A 22,527-nucleotide genomic window follows, 5' to 3' on the forward strand; every position below is an offset into this window, starting at 1 on the left:
TCATTTATTTGCTATCTTATCAAAACAGCCATCTTGGTTTGGAGAAAAGCTTTAAGATCAGTCTTTTTTCAGAGAAAATTTCAGCTTTTTATTTATTGATACATTGATTAGCACCGAAAAATGTTTGCATGTATATCAATAAAAAGAAAACAAAACAATAACTCATGCTATTTTGTATACTTGCACATTAAAGAGAGTGATTTGGCTTGTCATATGTGGCTAGTCTCACTGTTAAAATTCACAGAATTTGCCTTTCTACTGGAACTAATTTTGAATAATTGAAAAGAATTAAAATGAATTAAACCAACACTAATGAACAGAAGGATACAATTATGTAGTTTTGAAATCTAGAGTTACTCATTATTTTCATTATAATGTCAAATGCTAACTAGTCGTGCTGATACAACCTCAGGTAAATGTTATCAATACATCAAAGTTCTCATCAAATCTTGTGCAGTAACAGCATAACAACAGGATGGAGCGTATGTCTTGCTTTCTAAGCCAAAGTTTCAGTTTTGAATCCTCCTCTGAAGTCCCCAGAGATTCAACCACACATTCAGCAGATAAAGTAGCGGTGTAGATGATGTCGCATATATTCAAGGAAAGAGACCTGTGGATATTCTCTTCAAAGCCGATAGGTCAACTTATTAGTTCTGTAAAAAAAAAATAGTAAAATATACACAGGTTTAGTATCTGATGATCAAAAACAATGATTACTGTGGATGTGCTTTAGAAGAAAGAAAACAACTTGTTCAATCTAGAGTTAAATTACTAGAAAGATCACGTGCCCGATCGTTTTGCCTTCCACTGTAAATATGTAAACATTAGTAGCTATTGAGAACTAACCTTTTCAGCTTCCAAAGCAATATCAAGAAGTTTTCATTTTGAATATTCTATTAAAGTTTATGTCTGTTTGAACTCTGAATAACAATCAAAACATCTCACCGATATAAAGATCCAACGCCAGTTCTTTCGGCTTCTAAATTATTTCATGATTCCAACAGTTCAGCAAGCTGGGACATTCTCATGAAACTTAGTTGTTGATCGGGGTTGAACAGTCAGCCGCAGAACATCTCCCTTTTCCTGACGTTCATCCCTTAGGCCTATATATATAGAATCAAAAAGTAAATTCTATAAAAAGCTATTTTGCTATTTTATACAAAGGGAAAGACTACCCTCACACCTCCATAAAAGTATCCTTCAACAATGGAGAAAGAGACTGCACAACATTTTATTATGGGATTTTGTGCAGTACCCGTTGTACTTTGGCATCTTAACGTTAGACATTTATTTTCAGTGCCAGAGGTACTGGGTTTAAATCATGGAACTAAAAAAAACAAACCTTTTTTACTGGGTTTTTCAAATAAGATCTATTTGTCATTGAAGACATTTTTCTTTATTGACTTGCATCGTGGTGACCACCAGCTTTGTTTTTGCATTGTGTTTTTATCATTGTGTCACCCCAGTTTCCCTCAAAGAAATAAAATCCTAACCTTACCCTTAATTCAAGACAATTAAACCCAAACATGGATTTTTTTGTTTTTTTGGGGGGCACATAAATACACAATCGCCTTCATTATAATGACATGTAGGCCTACCTCCAACGGAAGTTCTGCTTGTTGTACTGTTGCAGCTTGTCCTTGAATTGAGGTTTTCATCGAAATCAAAATCCTGGTTGAGTTTGTGTGCAGCATGACACAGTTATGTAGATAGGCAATTAAAAGAAAATTGAACTTTGCCCGGAGCTTTTTCGGTGAAGAAATCTGGGTCTCAGCTGAAGTGTCTGGTTTGCCTTTTCTTGCAGCACCGAGACGTTTACTATCTATAAAAACCGCCATGGGTGAGATCGGCCGGCCGGACTGCCTTGTTTACATGCGCCGGTAGTGCATGATGTAGTACTAGTACTGACAGTACTAATACAGACATAGCAGATCCACTGCCCACACATTGTGGGTATATTCGGCGATGCCATTGTGAAATTCAGCCACTCTTTGGCACAGGAAATTAACTTACTATCACCGGACATCAGATCCTTCGCATTTCCCCCCTCAAACGAGACAGATTATGAGTGAAAACACTTCTTTTTTGCACCGGTCGATGTTTACGTTGACGCACTTTTCCAACGGACGCCGCCATGTTTGTTAAATGTCATGACCTGCGACCTCATATCTGGTGTCTAATTGGACAGTTCACGTCACGTGGTACGATGCGTCATACGCGGCGGATTTTTTTAACGTAGGCGCGGTACGTTTTTGAACGTCCACAATGGACAAATAGTTCGCTTTTTCGAGTCAAATTATCGAAAAACTGCTGGACGAAATGTGGAGAACTTTTGTAGTATCATTCTTTGGTAGTGTTTTTCAGTACAACTGTTAAATTATTTTAGACCCGCGATTGCTGGAGCGAAACGAACGAATTTTCCAGTCCAGCTGACGGCCTAAATGGTTTACATCTGTAAGTTTGTGAATTTATTCCAGCATGCACTGTTTCAAAGCATGCTTTGATAATGCTCGTATATAGTTTGTCATCAGATCATGCATGCAGGTTTGAAAAATATCTTCAGTTAATGACGATCATTAAAATGAGTTTTAATATCCTGGAAGACCTATCATGTAAATGCAAAAAGAAACTGAGCCGTATTACTAATTCAAATAAATCATAGTCAAAGCAAAACCCCTTCGACTGTCAATATTTAAAATACATATTACTCACTGGTTTCCATCAGAGGGAACGTTATCTGTAGATAGAATAAAGACAAAACCAAACCAAAAATAAACTTTGCACTTGGTTTCTGTTATTATTACTTTATTTGTTCACCTCGATTCATTGCGAAAGTGCATTGTGGACACTTTCGATTTTCCGATTTTACACTTTAACCCACACAAATTGAAACTCATAACAAGTCAAAATAACCTCCATATCCGATTCATTAAGCGGCCGGCATAATGCCTATACATGATAAATCTGTTTCCTGGTGTAACGAATTCAAATGACCTTTACATTCGAAACGCAAATATGATTGCAACGTTTTCTGGACATTAACAATAATGTTCTGAATATCTGTATTATATCAGATTGATGACGCAAAGTATACCAAAATCCAAAGGCATTGCATATCAACGGTATCTCAATTCATTTGTACCATTTTCGGTATCTCAATTCATTTGTACCATTTTCTGTACGTCTCCTAAATGATCAGCATCGGCGTAGCCACGGAGGGGGGGGGGGGGGGGGGGGGGCGACAGCCCCCCCCCATGAAACCTTGTCGCCCCCCCCCAGTCGCCCTCCCCCCCACCCACTGAGATTTTGAGTTTCTAAAAAAATATCATTGATCTACATGACGCCCCCCAAGAAGTGTTCCAGCCCCCCCCCCCCACACTGAAAAACTCCTGTCTACACCACTGCATCTTAACTACACGTATCTTATCATTATTCCCATCTCCAAGGCAGTCAGGTTTTCATTTTCATACTGTGTTTCCGGATCTGTCATTTTGACTGATATGCTTATATATTTATTTTCACAGTAATCGTAAGTATTATTTTAGTAATTTGTTTCCTTAAATTATTTGGATTATATTAATGAATTATCTTTTTGAGTATTGCATGTGACATAACAAATTTCCTGGAAGGACCAATACATTGAAAATGAAATTGAAATTGAAATGGTTCAATTGAATTGAAATATTATTACGGGTGCATAGCTATGTTCCCCAATACCGATGTTCCCCAATATCGATGTTTCCTGAAATCCTTACCCTAACCCTAACCCTATGACCCTATAACCCTATATAATCCTAAGGATTTCGGGGAACATCGGTATTGGGGAACATCGGGTAGACCCCATTATTACAAGCAGCTTCAACTGATCAGATAAGCTGCAGCAGTGCCTCAAAAAGTCACAAGGGAAGCAGAGTAGCAGAATGGCAGCGCAGCAGCAGTATATCAGTAACAACAGGAGCAGCTATACTGTCTGGCAGTGAGTCCGAAATAGGATTACAGTACGACAGCAGTACGACAGAACGATAGAAGGACAACAGTACCAAAGCCAGTGTTTACAGTAAACGGGGTTTGCAAACAAACTCACTTTTTCGGCGATTCCAGAAGACAATCGCCGCTACAAGAACAAGCAGAAGTGCAGCTGCTATACCAACTGCAATGAAGATCAAAGACAACTGACTCTGCATCGAGGGCTCTGCATATGAAATGTAAAGATGTGGTTAAAACAATCTTGATTGATTTCAAATCACTATGTCGGTGTACATTAACTACAAAGGACAATTGAACAATCGAGGAAATCAAGGTCCACGATATCATAATCACTATCGCCACTTTTCTTTGTCGTTTATTAAACCCAACTTATTGGAAATGTCTGTAAGTTTAGTTTTCATTCGTCGGACAAGCTGCTTTAAAGGCCACAACAAATCTGCCGGAACACAAAATGGTCATTACTGTCCTGATACTTTCCTGATACACAATATCAACTTGATATTGGTTAATTTGAATAGTGTGTTTATTTTAATATTTGGGATTCAGAGAGGCAAAATGTCATGAGTAAATTCAAACGAAGTTATCCTATAATTATTCATATTTCTAAGCTAGCGTAATTCTCTTGAAGATTAATGAAACCATAAGGTGACATCTCTATGCTTCAGATATCCGGAAACACTTCCTGAAATGGGTTGACCTGTACATGGCCCGAAATAAATGCAGAGTAAAAGCAACGAAAACGCAAGGGCGGATCCAGGGTCCCCCCCCCCCCAAAAAAAAAAAAAAAAAAATAATAATAAAAACGAATCCTTTTTTAAGTGACTTCTCAAGAAAGGCATGGCAACGAGTACACCACCATCTTTTCTTTAAAAAAACATTGGTTAAAGTTATCAGAAATTGCCTCAGATCGCACCACAGAGCATATAGAGTCAATTTTTATCGGGGCCCTTAAGCAGGCCCCAAACCCCACGTCGTAATTTTTTTGGAAACCCTTTTTGGGGACCAAAATTATTTTGCCCCCCCCCCAAAAAAAAAAAAAAAATGAGTTCTTGATCTGCACTTGCTAAAATGTATTGATAAACTTGCAAATGTGGGGCTTTTCTGTCTATAAACACGATTTAAAATAACCAAGAGAAGCCTACGGTTGCTAAAAATTAAATGTTAAACAAAATCACATCTTCTAACCAAATAAAGGCCAATAAGTCCGACGCCTTATAGCTCCAACACCTCGTTGGTCTGACGAATAAAACGACTTGTTTTTCCGACGTCGGACTTATGAGGCGTCCGACTTATGAGGCGCCGGACCTATGAGGCGGAATAAATGAATGTTATGCCTCATAAGCCCGACGCCTCATATTTCGGACTTATGAGGCGTCGGACCACTGAGGCGTCGGACTTATGACACGGCCCCAATCCCAATGTTATTGGTGTTAGCAGTTTGACTATTTACACCAATTTCAGTATTTTCAGAAGCACGGAACTTTTCCTGTTAGATAGATAGATCGAAGCAACATTGAAGAAACGATCTAAACAAAACACACAAAACTACTCTACTCCAACGTTTTCGTGCAACATCTGCCTTTACTACACCTCGCAAGTTAAGCTGGAACCTTCCGAAAAGGCTCAACCAAGAGTTCTAACCTTTTAAAATTTACCCCATTGACCGCGATTTTATCCCCAGTTGACCTTAATGAGTGTTTAGCGTGAGTCGCAAATCAAGTTGAAAAATAAACTCACTCGGTGTGTGAATTGTTGATCCGGAATCTCCGTCGCCGTTTCGGGATGGCCCTGTAGTTTCAAAGTCCCCCCTTCCATCTTTAATACGTCAAGTTAAAATTTCAAAGAAAATCACATACTCTAAATTACTTAGAACACTAATTCTGATAACTAATTTCAATGTTGCAGGTGACAATACTTGCGGTCACAATTGCAATTCAGACTCAAACCTAAAGAATCTTTTTTTTAATCCAACATTTCTTAATAGCTTTGGCAATCGTTCAAAATATGTAGGCTGGTTTTTTAATGACTTACAAAAAATGTATTTTGGAGCAAGTAACGAGACGGTAGCAACGCATTCGTTTAAAATACAGAGGATCAGTTTCACAACACCTAGATGAAAAAGTGCATTATTCGTACGCCTACATGTATAATAACTACGTGACGGAGCATATACACGAGGTCAATAGCTGCTGTGTTTGCGCCCACAGTAACAAGGTCGTTCTTACAGCTCAAAAACAGTCCAAACCATCGTTATTGTTAGGATTTTTTTTTAGCATAACAACATAATAACATCATACATTTACGATTTCACAGGATGCCTGACGCTTTATTACAGGCTATTCGATGACAATTTGGCAGTTGCGTTTTCGAATGTTTGCAAAACACATCAGTAGGCATTTTGTTAGACATGTTTTGTCCTAATGTTTAGTATATTATGTTATCCAACAAGCCAGGAAAAAAGAGGGGGGAAAGACGCAATGACACACAAGCAAAAACACTGTACCTGATTCTTGATGTTGGCTGAGCAACCGAATATTCGTGACCACCTTCCCTCCCGCCCCAGTTGCTGTGCATGTCAGATTCCCCAGCTGACCAGGCTGAAACGACGGCACAGTAAACGTGCTGCTTGTGTTGTGCAATCTCGTCCCAACTACCTTCGTCTTGCCGCTTGTGTTCTTTCCAGCGAATGTCCAGGTGATTACTGCCGGGGGTTTGGTGTCTATGGCCAGGCAAGTGAAGTTGTGGTCGGTGTCCGGTCCGACGTTCACGTCTCCGCTATAAACTTCGCCGGTAGTGGCGTTGATGATGCACACATCTTTAGGTGGCGCTGTGGAAACGCATTACAACTTGCATCAGGACGCCAGAACAGCAATAGTTATGAAAGAACTTTAGTAGAAAATCAGCACTGATCAGCACTCCCCAATCAGTGGGTACTTCAATTAAACATTCGAGTTTTCATGTTTGTTATCCGTGTTTTTTAGTCAAGGTTTCAAAAGCACCGGGGACATGCCTTGCGTAAACATCATGTGAAGTGACTGCGTCTGAACAGTGAAGTGATTCTGAGAACAACCGGCAGCGTTAATTCAACGTTACGGCCAGTATGCCCGTTAGAGTATAGACCGCCTACGTTCTTGATACATCGGCTAAGAAAAAGAGATGCCGGTCAGATTTTGGAACATACGGATCAAAGGTCAAGTTAACGCCTCCTTCGAGGCAATCCCTGGAAAGCATCGTATCGACTTTTTGGAAGACTAATGTGACGACCAGTGTTGCCCAGCGTGGGTGGCGGACCAGCCTACGCAGATTTCGTACCGCAAATATATCAACAGCATACACCGTGGAAAGAAAAAGTTTTTTTTTGTTTCATTCTGAAAAAAATCTAGATCTGCTTGTCTTCTTATGTTTTAGCTTTGGATCATTGTTCGTGGTATTTGTTATAATTATATGTAAAAGAAAATGTGTATGTTAATCCAACATAAGGGTTGCCGAAAATAATTTATCCCTTAAAGACCAGTTGTTTTAATTAAGACAGTTACATCCAGTTTGAACTTACCATTAACAGTCAAGGTTGAATTTGTCCACACCGTCGTAGCCGAATATTGAGCTTCGCATCTGTAGCGCCCCTCGTCAGTTAACTCGAGGCTGTTAATCGTCAAGTTGCAACCGTGGTTGTCATGGTGATAGTCATACTTCCCTATCTTAGTGTTGCCCTCTTCTGTGCACACATCGTGCAAGGGTTTGTTTCCAAGCAACCACTTGAAGTTAATATTCGGAAAGCCGAATGGAACACTTTTGACGAAGCATTCCAAGGCGATACCTCCTCCTATTATCCCATTGAACATTGACGTCGTCTCAGTAATTCCCATTCCTGCACATAGGAAAATCAAGTATAAATGATAAATAGTTATGTTTGCAAGCTTTAACGATAAATGAACCGACACACGGCCATAAAAAAGACTTGGGGTGAATTCTACAGCCTTCTAATTTCGGAAAGCAGTATCCTCTTTGTTTAAATGTTAAATATTTGGGGAGACCAACCGGTTAGTCGGCAGTGCAAACTCGAAAATGCGGGGAAGGGTGGGCACATGGACCGCAATTGACACTAGGGGCAAACTTTATCCCTGTTTACAATCTGTCTTTTGTTCATATTCCACAATTCAATGGAGGGAATGCATGTAGTACCTGTTAAAAGTGTCTAACACTGAGCTATGTTCGTTTATTTCAAAAGGAAATTGATGGAAGGGACGTTTGTCAAACATTCTAAATATGTTTAATGTGTTCCTGATTAAACCTCTTCCCTCTATTCAGCCTTTTTTCATCAATTTTATTTATCTCAACCCTAAGAATAACGTTGACCCTGGCCACAAGAACTTAATTCCGTAACTTATGTAAACAAATAAATACAATGATTCATTATGTTTTTCCATAAGCATGAAAAAATGTATTAGAAAAACTTACCATTAAACACGATGAGTTTTATGTCAGATATGTTGACTCCGCCTCCGTGTAACACTTGACAGTGGAACTTTGTGCCATTCAAGGATCCAGAAACATGCGGGATCGTCAAGGCCCCACTTGTCTTGTTAAGTACAGGCGTATACCCCGCAATGGTCGTTGTATAATTACATTGGACAATGGTTGATGTATTTATAAACCATTCGAATTCGTAAGCTGGACCACTGCACGGTGGAGTCACAGCCCAGTCAAGTGCTTTGCATTCCAACTCCACATCTTCTCCCTCGACGGCTGTCAAAATCGTCTCTATGGAAACAAACGATAAAATCATCATAAAATTCGACAAAATTTCCCTCATCTGTGAATGTTCATAGGGATTTAAGAAATGGATGATCCTTTTGTGGAATTTTTTTTACAGTCTTTTGTCGTTATAATAACAGTTGACTTATTACTATAGATCCAATAGGAGTTAACAATCAATATGAAAACTGTGTTACTACTATTCAAAATATTTTGTGTATTATTCGACTTACCACAAGAAAGGTGGCATGCGGCACCAAACACGCAGATACAAATCAACGCGTACAACTGATTCATTTCTGAAGAGCGTCAGTTACGTCGGATGGTCCCCAAATCTGAAAGCAACTCCTACGCGTTGCAGTAAAGTAACGAAGTCAAGCTTAAATATAAACGGACATCACGCGATAGTTTTGTCTTTCATGTCAAGCTAGTCACAGGCGAAACTTATGTCGATGGCTTTTGAAGCATAAACAATAATTGTGTATGGCTGAATAAGTAGTTATCACGTATTATTTTGACAATGAAAGTCCTGAAGGGCTAGGGTCACGTGAATCTGTGCAGAAAAGAATTGTTCAGAATAAGTATTGCCTATGCATCGCTACATATTATAAAAACCAACACTTGAAAGAACTGAAAGTGTAAGAGGATGTTTATTTCCGGAAAGAGAATATAGGAGCTTTTAATAGTTCCAAAAAGCCATCCAGAGTGCATTGTCAGGGCAAAGAGATACAACGTACATGTTGCTGCCACAGAGCCTCTTACTAAAAAAAATCAATGCTTCTAAAATAACAGTCACTCCAAGACGTAAACGTGTTCCTTGTACTGGTATTAATACCCCCGTCACACCGGAGGTGCGGTGCCACTACGGTTTTTGGTCAAAACCGCCATCACCGAAGTGACACCGGCAGTAGTTTTTCATAGTTTTCCACTACCCGCCAATACCCCCGTCACACCGGAGGTGCGGGGCCACTGCGGTGCTTGTACGGCATAAACCGCAGTGGCACCGCCATGATCGCCGTGGTTCCGCAGTGGTTCCGTCATTGATCGCCGTAGCACTGCGGAAAACTGTCAAAACCGCAGACCTTCGCGATTGCAGGGCGGTTGTACTGCGGAGGCACGGCGGTGATAGAGGTCCTACTGCGGTCCATGTACGGTGCCACGGCGGTCATGGCGATTGCCGCGGCGATCCCACTGCGGATTTGCCCAACCCGCGGTGGCACTGCGGAAGTTTTGAACATGTTCAAAGTTTACGCAGTGCCACCGCGAAGATCCACGGTTTTGACAGTTTTCCGTGGTGCTACGGCGATCAATGACGGAACCACTGCGGAACCACGGCGATCATGGCGGTGCCACTGCGGTTTATGCCGTACAAGCACCGCAGTGGCACCGCACCTCCGGTGTGACGGGGGTATTATGTTCAAGATTGGAACTCCAATACACAGTAAAAGGCAGCGGCAAGCGTTTGATTCGTGTAAAATATGTATGTAGCCTTTAATATTATGATGTTAATAATCGTTGTAAAATAAAATTTGTTTTTTTTCCCGAATTGTATTGCCGCAACATGTTTGCGTGTAGTTCGTGAAAACCAAATTTGTTCTATTGCACTTCAGTATTAGGTAACGTCTCATAAGTCGGAACGCTCGGAAAGTTCCACTGGGAACGCTGATTGGTCTTTTTGGGAACACGTGCTGTTCCCACTGCGCGTGTTCTTATATGGGAACACCGAGCGTTTCCGAAAGGAACGTTTGATGATTTTGGAGCACGGGCTTACTTGTCTCATGCGTTCCCAACGGAACGTTCCCTATTGGAACACTCGTAGGCGAAGCCATTCGCAAATGTATGTGCTTTTTCTGTACAAGTACGCACACGCTTACATAGGCAAAGAAGTGGGGTACTTCCTTTGTTCTCGTGTACTAAAAATTGTGCAACGTCTCACGCTTATGTCAAAACTGTTTTATTTTAACCATAGTTACTTTCCTGGGCTGAAATTCGGACTTAATATCCCTTTTCTAAAACTCTTCCCTTTGCTACGGATCAACCCACCTTGGAAATTCCTAGTTTTTGAGTAAAATTCATATATCTATTTCGTGAAAAACTTGTGGGGTACCAAAATGGTACCCCGCAAGTCGACTTGCGGGGTACCGTTTTGGTACCCCACAAGTTTGTTCACGAAATAAATATATTTGCCCACAGACTTAAGTCGGTGGGCAATCCTTATGTACCTCCCATTGTTCCGGTACCTCACAAGGCAGTGGTTGTACACGCATGGCGTGATGCACTAAAATGTTCACATACCTGACTGTGTTTTGTCCGCTGACTTGACCCGGCTGTGACCCCGTCGTACGGTATACGACGCACAGCGCGCTGCACCAGTTTTACTCAACGTCAGTAAATTGTGTTTTTGTCCGATGTCATATTTACATTTTAAAGGCAAATAGCAAATTACAAAAAGAAAATCATCTTCATCTCGAGATGATAACTGCTTGAGAGCGCAGACTCTTCAGGCTGTGGTTTTATATTCGACTGTGAATCCAAAGCTGTGAATCCAAAGCTGTGCTCAATTGGGGATAAGGTGTGCTCATAGACTTACTGCCATGTACTGCAACAACGAATACATATTAATTTGCAGAGTCACCCCCACTGATCTCTATATAAAGACTATATAGAGATCAGTGGTCACCCCCCACCCCTCAGTTTTGGTAACTCTTCGTTTTGAAGTAGTCTTGGGTCAAGACGTTGTTATGAAACGCGATAATATGCCTGCGCAGCGATAATCCACCGCCGGGAGAGGGCGTTATCACGACAAGCCTTACACTTTACGTGTAATCCAGCCTAAAATCGACACCAGACATGGACGAAAAGTATAGCGACCACTACAGGAGGGCGCTGTTTAAGGGGTTTGGTATAATACAGAAATTAATATGTATATCTTGGATGGTTTTCTTTGACTGCTTGGTGCAATTTCGATTTCATTTTGCTTTTATCAATATATATTTAGACTTTAAATTAACTGTCTTAAGAAGTAGTAAACTTTACTTCAGGGGGTTACATACTAAAATAAAACGGTGAGATATTTACATTAATTTTATGAGTCCAAATTATCTTCAGATTATAACATTTGCAAAACCGAGTTAACATCTGTACTGTAAAATGACACTAAAAATAAAGCAGCGCCAAAGTATATATCGTCGTGTCTATAACTGACCGATGGAGGCGACCAAAATGAGACACGAAATTCCATATGATAGGTTGTTATGATTCCGTAAAATGCCCTCAATTTTCAAGTCCTGAAATAAAACAGATGGCTTCACATATCTGCGCATGCTCAACATCAGGGAATGCTGAGTAAACTTAGTTGACACACGGTGAATGAGTTTGGGAAATGCGTGGGCTAGCCATTGCAGCAACGGAGAACGAAGGTAATCCATAGGGCAGCACCGGTAAGGGCCGATAAAGACCCGCTGACGGCGGCGGGAACCGTTGAAGCTTGCCAAGGAAATGATCCTCTGCCCGTTGTAAAACTCGCTGAGAACACCGGGCCGTCGGGATGAATAAGGCGGTCTCCGCCGAAATAACATTGGGTGAATTTACGTTACGGGCTGACACCATCGATGGAATTTCCAAACTGTCTGCTGGGCTGGTTGGCGATACTCCTTCAGGAAGAGAAAAGGGTATCGGGATTCTTCGCCTGGTGGCCAACGGACGCAACTTGGAAGCGCTAGAACTCTTCGCATTCTTCGGTGCTGCCTTGACTTTGCGTGGCGACGAGTGCGTTGAAGATCGCTGTGATTTACAAATACGCGGTGCGAGAGGGTGGTAGCGACATTGTCCAGGGATTTACAAGGTATTAGGCCAGGGACTCTTCTCACTCTCCGGATTTTCAAGAAGCTTTTTGTGAGGGATTAGTCCTGATGAATTTGAGATCAACTTCATTAAGAAGATAATAAATTTGGACAAAGAGGCTGCGCCACCTGAGTTACTCGAGTGCTTTATTCAATTTGATTGTCGTGGATCTTCAGGGTACACACCCATCCCTGTCAGCTCTGTACATGGCACGCTCAGGCTAACCCAGGAAATGCACCACTAGGCGTGCTCTTACAGAAACATTAACTTGTCAATTACCACAAACAATATAGTAAGATATTGAACAAAATTAAAGTTAAAAAAGTTCATGAGCGTTCAGCATGTAGAAATATCTACCACACTTTTAATTTTACTTTTTGATAGATACATTTCATTGAAAGAAGCCGTCTGAAATTGCAAAATAATATACTTTTGATAGTGTTAGTAAATCATCATCGTTTAACAGTCGCAGCAACCTTTCTTTAAAAGCAAAAACGTACATGGTAGAGATTATTAAACGTGCATCTTAGTCCCCAATGGGCGAACAAGGGCGCTGTAGCGACGCCATTTTGGGAGAATAAACACGTGCTTCCAAAGGTATTGACGCATGCTTGCATGCTGCTACTAATTAAAACTCACATGTTTACAATGGTAACTTACAATGAAAGAGATTTTTCTGGTATAAGCACCCAGAAAATAATTGCGTTACTGCAGCGCTCTTAATCCCCTCATTGTATGAAACTATTGCCTATTGAGATGGGGGCCGCCCGACAGTCCAAAGGTCTGATAGTCCGAAGGTTCTGTCTTTTAGGTTCGATAGTCCGAATGTACACAATCTATAAAAGGGGGTTCGTTAGTCAAAAAAATGAAATAAGATTCGTTAATCGGAACATCTGATGTATTAGTCCAAGGTTCATTAATCCGAAGGTTCATTTACTGGAAGGTTCGGTAGTCCGAAACGGAAATAATGTTCAATAGTCCAAAGGTTCATTATTCCAAATTGACAATAAGGTTCGATAGTCCAAAAAGACTCTAAGTTCCGATAGTCCGAATCGACAATAAGGTCCGATAGTCCGAATCAACAGTAAGGTCCGATAGTCCGGACGACCTGACGGATGGAACATGTGGGGTGATGGCATTGTGTTCCTTTCATCCCTTTTCTAAAGATTTCACATCGGTGATGCTTTTCTATAGAATTCACAAGTAGGATGATTTCCTGTGGGTTATGGTCAGAACGAAGTGTCAGACTGACGAACCGTATTGTCAATTCGGACTTACGACCCTTATTGCCAATTCGGACTATCGAACCCTATCGTCTATTCGGACTATCGAACCTTCGGATTAATTAACCTTATTCTATTCTCGAACTAATGGGCCCTTCGGAATATCGAACTTCCGGACTATCGAACCTTCGGACTATTCAACCTTCGGACTAAGGGACCTAAGGACTAATGACAATTCGGACTAAAGAACCTTCTGATTTTTGAACCTTCGGACTATCAATCAGGATGTAATCGTTGAGACGTAGTAACTTACTTTCAAATATATACAAGAAACCCACCTTGTTTATTCTTCTTTCAACAGCCTTGCCACTTTACTCTTCGTTCATAAAACAAAACAAAACGTAGTTTGTTGAGCTTCTGCCTAGTCTCAGGTGCATGCATTTGTTCCTACATAATCCACTTTAATTAAATGCAGCACCCATCGTCAGTGGGCACCACTCAATTGCGAAATGTTAGTTTACTTTAACATTGCTTGCAAAAAGCTAATTACATGGTCCACAAACACCGACATACCACCAATACTGGTTAGGTTATATGTTATAACAATTATAACAAACAATCTTCGCCCTACAATAATACTATGTCATAACTGTTTATACTTTAAATTAAGACATTCAGCGACTTTAACATTACTCACAGTAAAATAATGTACCGACCGTGAACTTTAAATTCAGGCACCTACATTGATTAACATTACAAAAATTGTCATATAGTTTTAGCCAAAATTATACATAAAAAGCCTTTCCACTTTACTTCATTTATATATGAATATAATTATATGTTGTCCTGCGACTTAAACCAAATGCCACACTAACGTAGAAAAAACACTTCGTTTCATTCTTCATATAAAAAGGCTAACTACACATATACAGACAAACACTGTAAAATAAGCCTACTAAATGTAAAACAGTGAACGTTATTTGAAGAAGAAAAAAATGTATCTACAGATTACGCGTGATATGGAGTAAATGTAGCTCATAGATCATTACAGAAATCTAAAAATCAATGTTTTATTGGGCTTGGTGGTGAACTTGATATTTAATTTTTTTTGGAAATTAAAGCGCACCCTTTAATGCAATTGTGACACATACCTACATCTGCCAATCCCGTACCGGAGAAAGGATTGGGTTACCCCGGAGGGGGCGGGGCGGAGCCCATTCCATCCTGCCCTCTTCCTCCAGACCATCCAAACTGTGCCCCTCCTCCCACAGGCTGGGAGCGTTGTATCTGAAAAGAGGCGAGGTCTCGATAGGAGATGATATCAGGTAGTTGTCGATGTCTGCGTATTGGGTAGGAGGTACTATGCGGATGGCCTGGGCTTCCAATGGGGGTGTGATTATGAAGCTGCGGTCTTCGTACGTATGAACCACCTGAAACTAATGCAGTACGTAGAAAAACTGTTTTAATGCAAATACCCCAAAAGTCGCATTGAAAAAAATGACCCTCCTGTTGGTCAACTCTTCAACTTGATTAACCATTCCATTTCTAATACGATTTTACAGGGCAAAGATTCAATTGGCTATCACAAGCATGGAGAAAGTGCTGATGAAACGTCTTTGGACTATTCAACCTCATGGACTCAACATCCAGGATGGGAATGACTTAATATCTATATTTCAGTACAATCGGAATAGTGATATTATTTTTTAACAACTTTAAGTTGTGTATTCATGACATTTACATTGGCTGCTGGTTGTTGGTTGCCGGTAGATGGCACATCACTTTGCTCCTGGGGGTCAGCGAGGTGAACAGTCTCCATAGCCCTGTTGCCTGAAACCAAAAAGAGGGGCAAAAATGAAAAAAAAGAACATCAGACTTTAAATTAAAATCATTCAAATCAAAATTAGATTCTTTTGAGGTTCAAGGAATGAGGCAAGCCATAAGTTGTCCTCTCAAGCACATAACATTTTAAGGAGTTTGAAGACTTCAAAAAATAGGCGCAGATACAGATGGGGGGTTTTGGGGGGTCAACCCCCCCCCCCCCAGCTCTGTCCAAAAAAATAAAATAATACGAATTCCTAAAAAACAAGTCGACCCCCCCCCCCCCCGGGCCTGCTGTGACACCCCCCAAAAATTATACTAGTATAATGTCTGCCTGTTACAAATACGGTACACCATTCTGTTATCTAGTGTTAATAATCGTCGAATTTCAACAGCACCCCCTATTGAAATATGGTACCAACCCCTCCCCCCGTTTTTTTTTATTTTACGGAGGCAAAGTGTTCGGAGAAAAAAAACCTGTGTACATGTTCAGATTTTTTTGCTGATGAACCCCCCCCCCTGCAAAAATTCCTGGATCCGCCCCAGAAGAAAAATTGTTTGTTTCTTGAATGCCACTACTAGAGGGCGGTGTTGTTGCAGGACGACTACTCGAAAGGAAAGGACGATTGTAGATATTTCCCACATCTTGTGAACAAAGTCCGAAAGTGGGCTTCTTCATAAAACGGCCTGGTTGTGAAGGTGTTTAAAAGGTCACATTTACAATTATACCTCACTGTCGACCAGATTGTATTCCGATGGAAGGCCTCATATCTAACAATCAAATTGGAGCAACTGGATTACATTTTATATTGGAAACTAAGAAAACAATTTAGAAAATTAATTCAAGAAAGAAGCAAACTTCCATCCCGTCACACCAAAACAAAACGTCAAGCAATGATCAGACTGGTGCGGCATAGGAAGAGAATTGTGCATTTTGTGATAAAAGCATGATACGTTGCATGTTGATTCTTCATGCCATGACAATTTCTAGATATGGAGGCATTTCACATCTGACCCTGGTGACCTCTGAGCGGTCAATGACCTTTGAATACTCTATTTATACCTATTGTTCTTGAAAATATCGCTCTCATATGACCTAAGGCTATGTATAATACAACGTAAATATCGACCAAATGCAAAAAAGATTCTCAATTGACCTTTGATGACCTTCCAGAAGTCAATGACCTTTGTATTAACTGGACTAACTCTATTTATAGTTATTTATACAACATACCCTTTAAATCCTTTTTTGTCAAGCCCCAAGTCATTGTGTTAAGTGGCTCATGCTATGAAAATAATTTTAATATGTAGGGAATCTCATATCTGACCTCTGATGGCCTTCAAGGGGTCAATGAACTTTGCATATCTTATTTATAGATATTAAGATGCATAACTATTCAAAACACTAATTTTCTATTAGGCCCAAAAAAAAATAAGTCGGTCTCTGGTAGCTCCAACAGCGCCGTCTGTTTCCGCCCCTCCTCAATTTTTTTTTACCAAAGAGCACCAAGGAATGGGAAATTGCACCAAGGCAAATGATCGAAAGCACCAAGGCAAATTATGGAGGCCACCAATGTACATGAGGACACCAAAACAGCAAAATAGTACCCACCTTGTCTGTACATCCAAGCTGAAAAAAAAAATTAAAAAGGAAAAAAAAAAAAAAAAAACGCGTGGCCGCGTCAATTCCGGAACTTTGGTCTGACCAGAGACCGAATTTTTTTTTTTTTTTGGCCTTACCCATATCTAAATTTGGGTATTCTTGCCATGATATAAATGTGCAGATATGTAACATTTCATATTTGACTTCTGAAAACCTTTGCGAGGTCAATGAACTATGTGTACTCTGATTGCCGTTATTAATCATGTTTAATCTTTCAAATGTCATTTTTAATGACCATGGTCTAATCGGAGCAAAATGAGTGTATTTTAATAATTATTCTACAACGTGTCATGAAATCAGACCCCAAAGAATTTTTGTGCATGACCTCTGATCTCAATTTTCCTATTGATAACAGCAGACGCAAACATGAAAGAATATAAGCGACTTATCGGAAAAGCATCACTCTCCTACAGTGACTATTGGTTTCGGTAAAAAAGGTTACAAACGTGGCTATCAGAGTCCATCTGGATACAAAAGGGGGTAATAAGAACACAAGAGTGAATATTGCTTGACATACGGTACATTTTCCATTACTAAACAGACCCACAGATTTCTACTCAAGGAGAAACGAGGTCAGAGGTCACCTCAAAATTGTTTGTCGGGTCTGAACTTATAACATGCCTGTAAATTAATAGGTGCAATACCGTTCTTTGCACTATTGACGCTTGGGTTTTTGCGAAAAGATATGGCGTTTTGGCGAACAGACATGATAAATAACGGCAACTAAGATATGCAAAGTTCAATGACCTTTCCAAGGGTATCTTTACGTCAAATAAGATGTCCCCACATCTGAAAATTATTTTCATGGTACCAAGAGTCAAGCTTTAGATTTGTGGCGATGAAAAAGTGGCATTTACAATTATTAACATGCGAAGTGTTATACTTTTATCACAATTCGCACAATACTTAAGCGTTATTGTGGCTATGCCGCACCACTATTCCGTTTCAGCTGGGATAAGAAAATCCGGCCACCCTGACGTACGAACAGCTTGGGCATTCATGCACTAAGCTTACTTTACCTGATGGTCCTACGACTGTGTTCAAGACAGCACTCACAGACACCGTGGGCCTGTCGGTTCCAGTCCGTGCGTAGTGAACTACAGGCCTGTAATATGTTAACAATATATAGTTATAAAAATGAAGTTTGCATACCATCGATGCTATTATAATTATGTTGCATTTGTTCACCGCCTAAATCCTGCAGGTTTGCATAGGACAGCTGCATATATGTCTTTAGAATCTGAAGTGTACTTATTTTTTACTGTCTTTATCGCTTAACCTTTTTTTTTTGCATGTTAAGGGTACTCATTTTTACTGTCTTCATCGTTTACATTTTTTCGGTTTCGTTAATACATGTCAAACTTATTTTGTGATTATGCTCTTTAATCCATTGTCTCTATCAGCACTTTTGTCTATGTCTTTTTCATGTACATATTTATATTGTTCAAGTTGTATACCCGTTCATGTCTCTTTTATGAAATGATTATATCTGCTTGTTTTTGTCTCATTACTTATATTCTTTGTAATCTTATGTCCAGGGCCCCGTGGAAAACCACATTATATATGAATGGGCTACCCTTATGAAAGATCACAAATAAATGTTAAAGCAACCTTACAGAGTACATTTTTTTTTAAATTAAATTTAAACATACATGTCCTTTCTTCAGAGGGGGCGCCCTTTACATGGGGCTAATAGTCTTTTCAAGCAGATTTAGTAGTAATTATCTTACAACACAATAAAAAGGTTTGCGCCAGATTTCATGAGATCATCGATCTTTGATATTTAATGGTTCTGAGGAAACACACAGTCACACTTTTTTTCACGGTTTCCTTCGTCTTTACGTTTAAGGAAGGAGTCGTTTGCAACATTGAGTTATCGGTAAGAACTGATATTTGGAATTATTCCAGCACGGAACGTTTCAAAGTGTGCTGCGATAATGCTTCTTTAAAAATGTGCGTAGGTTGGAAAAGTATCTTCAGCGATGAAGATCATTGGAATTATGTTGAAAATACCTCTCGTGTAAGCGCAAAAAGAAACTGAACCGCATTACTAATTCAAATAAATTATAATCAAAGCAGAGCCCCTCTGACGATGACAATATTTATAATATAATTTACTCACTGGTTTCCATCGGGGGGAATGTTATCTGTAGATAGGAATAACCAAAAAAAAAAATCAAACCAGAAACAAAAGTCTTTATCGGTTTCTGTTATTATTACCTTCCTTTCCCGCCTGGATTCATTGAAAAAGTGCAGCTTTAACTTTCGCTTTTTTTTCTCCGATTGATGTACTTTAACCCGCACAAAAGAAAGTCATAACAAAGTAGAATCACCTCTTAATTCGATGTTTGAGTGGCACGTTGTAAAGAAATAAAAAAAAAAAAGAACCTTTGCTTTCGAAAAGTAAATGTGCATTCTGGACAATCAACAATAATGTTTAGTTTTAATCTCGACGAATAAATTGTTTATTTTACTAGCATACCACAAGAAAAATATTGCAATTTTGCTTCAGGTGCTGAACTAACAGGCTACAACACACTCACTGCAACTGATCGTAACTTTTACCCTAATCAGTATTGAACCTGACCGTGTCCGTATTGGTATCTTGAACCAACCACGTGGTATAAAAGCACATTTGAGTTTATGGTTACTCTAACATATTATGATGTTAATATTCGGCGTCCCCATTAGTCAGCGCTAAGTGACAGAAAAAGCATTGTTGAAATATGTCATGTGTACAATCAAACACTATAAAAGAAAGCTTGAGGTTCCTACGTTGGTCAAACGTCTTAGCTTGGTGACAAAAATCCCTATTGTTGTACGTTTGTGCAAGCCCAGAAGAGTTGAACAACAACATAAATGCAGAATTTTTCAGCAGCTACGGTGCAAAATAACAACATAGAGGCAGAGCAATATATATAGAACAGCAGAGCGGCACGCGTATTTTGTATTCACAAGACGAATGGGGCCAAGTCATGATTAATTCAGTACTTTCGATCCGGCCAGTATGTTCATTCATGAAAACAAAACAATTACGTCAAGAGCAACCAGTTACATTAAAACACAGTAGCCTAGTGGAAAACGAGATAAGCTATGGATACAAGAACCCTGGTTTGAATCCATATCGCTGCTGATCAATTTCATTGACTATTTTTTAAAAATAATATATTATAAACTATTTTTTTATTTAGAAAAATAGAGAACGAGAACCTAAGAGAGTATTGCAATGATTCCAAGGAAAAGCTGATTATGCATGACGTGGCCCATCCCTCCTAGGAAACAACAATACGCGAGCGGCACATCAGCAGTGTTGTCAGTATATACCCTGCCCAATTTGCGACAGAGGGGCACCTATATGCACATTATGTGGTGTCTCTCAAGACTTCCTCAGATTCTGAGAACACAATGACCAACACAAACGAGAAGGGGACCCCCTGCCAATATCTTGCTACATTGGTGTCAGTAACAACAGAGCAGCAGCTACTGACTGTAAGTATCAAATTTGTGGATTGGTGGTACGATGACAGTATCAAAAGTACACTTTGCAATAAACAGGATTCGCAATGAACTTACTCTTCCAGCGTCTCCAGAAAACGATCGCCGCAACAAGAACCAGCAAGAGTGCCACCGTGACACCGACCGCAATTGACATTAACGTCAACTGACTCTGTTTCCATGGGTCTGAAAATGAAGTTAGAAAACAGTCTGATAGTCAATAATCGTTACTATGTAAATGATGCATTTGAAATTCCTGCAATAGTTATACAATTTTGACGCCTCAAATTGACTACAAAGGCAAACATAACAGTCGAAAAGTTTAAAGTCCAGTTATGGCTACGGATATCCTATTTATTATCGCCGCAGTTTTGTTCCTTTATAAAACTTTGTTAGTGTGTGTTTAGCTTGTCGTAGTGTACAAGCATGATATTCATTGTGTGGACTTCCAGACAACAGAAGTCCACATAAACCAGGTAGCAGCGACGTTGTGTGGACTTGCCCATGTCCACACAATATTTTCCCCTCTCTGAAAAACAGGTTTATAGCCATTTTGGGTTAGGTTTATCCGTGGCAAAATAAAAAGAAACACTTAAGGCAATCACAGAAAAAAAATGGGCTGAAAGTGTTTTCACAGTGTGAGTGAAATGTAGGGTTTTTTAAAGTATTTTTTCTTAACTTAACGAAAACAAAGAATATCCACAAGATGTAAAGTAAACATGTCTGTGAAGCTTTCAGTAAGCTCTAATAGTGTATGGTCAATAGTATATTGTAAGTGTTTGAATTGGGATTCAAATAGGCAAAATTCACGGTTAAATGCAAACCAAGTCTTTCTTTCACTACAGGTATTTAAAACAGCTGGTGTTTTTCTTTAAAGCTTGCTGAAAATGAAACTAAAGTGTATAAACAGTTGATATCTTTTTGCTTCGGATATCCTTCTTGAAACACTTCCCCGAACAAGGGTGGATGGAATTTTACTGCAAATGTAAACAATAACCAAACAAGAGCAATCAGTACCGGACTACACAATTTATATGTAACCAAAAAAAAAAAATACCAAGAGCAGCGACTATAGTTTAGAATTTCTAGAAATTAAGTATAACGAATAACAAGTATAACGCATGTTAAAGTGTCAATTTCCTCCATCGACTTTTAATCCCACTGGTGTGACCTAGGGACCTATAGATGTTACTGATTGCCACCAGGGGCCAATGTCAGGGAGCTGCTAAGCACAATAATGTGCTTATCATCAAAAGGTCTTTCTTGGCAAAAACAGGATTAGCAACCAATTAAATTGCCATGTGATGTATATTGCTTGTAATTGATATTCAGCTGTTGTTTGCTAGGCATGTAAATCACGTGGAGTTTTGGCTGGTAACCTTCTTTTACTAAGCCAGGCTTTTTGTGCTAATAAAAGCAAATTGAAAATGGCCTAATGTCAGACCAGTGGCTAGCGGGTATGGGGTTCATTGGACAAACCCATCAGAGGTCTTACATTTTTTTCTCGAAACGTACGCTCAATTTTCCCAGATTATTTCCGCAGCTGATGACGAGTGGCATTCATTTTGCACTGTATGACATCGTCCGTCATAAAATATAAGTGTATATGAAGCGCATTAAGTTTCAAAACATAAACTCACTCGGTGTGCTAATTGTTGATCCGGATTCTCCGTTGTCGTTTTGGGATGGCCCAGTAGTTTCCAATTCTCCCCATCCATCTTTAGTACGTCAATCAGATTC

At 39.7% G+C, this 22,527-nt stretch overlaps 1 protein-coding gene across 1 annotated transcript; it reads right to left on the reverse strand.

Annotated features, from left to right (window-relative positions):
- Positions 1 to 14,353: 14,353 nt before the first annotated feature.
- LOC119735385 lies at positions 14,354 to 20,965 on the reverse strand. The gene is made up of 5 exons (XM_038209081.1): positions 20,866 to 20,965; positions 19,415 to 19,439; positions 18,312 to 18,397; positions 15,550 to 15,638; positions 14,354 to 15,244 (listed from the first exon to the last, which is right to left on the reverse strand). The coding sequence occupies exons 1-5, from the start codon at positions 20,942 to 20,944 to the stop codon at positions 14,960 to 14,962; spliced, it is 564 nt and encodes a 187-aa protein (XP_038065009.1). The 5' UTR covers positions 20,945 to 20,965; the 3' UTR covers positions 14,354 to 14,959.
- Between the last annotated feature and the right edge of the window lie 1,562 nt (positions 20,966 to 22,527).

The sequence above is a fragment of the Patiria miniata genome, unplaced genomic scaffold (assembly GCF_015706575.1).
Source record: "Patiria miniata isolate m_02_andy unplaced genomic scaffold, ASM1570657v1 HiC_scaffold_29, whole genome shotgun sequence".
Classification (NCBI taxonomy): Eukaryota; Metazoa; Echinodermata; class Asteroidea; order Valvatida; family Asterinidae; genus Patiria; species Patiria miniata.

Coding starts and splice junctions, on each gene's coding strand:
- LOC119735385 (XM_038209081.1), bottom strand. CDS start 20,944: ATGTCAATTGCGGTCGGTGTCACGGTGGCACTCTTGCTGGTTCTTGTT. Junction 18,398..19,414: donor ATTCCCCCCGATGGAAACCA/GTGAGTAAATTA, acceptor AACATATTACAG/GCCTGTAGTTCACTACGCAC. Junction 15,245..15,549: donor ACCAACAACCAGCAGCCAAT/GTAAATGTCATG, acceptor GTACTGCATTAG/TTTCAGGTGGTTCATACGTA.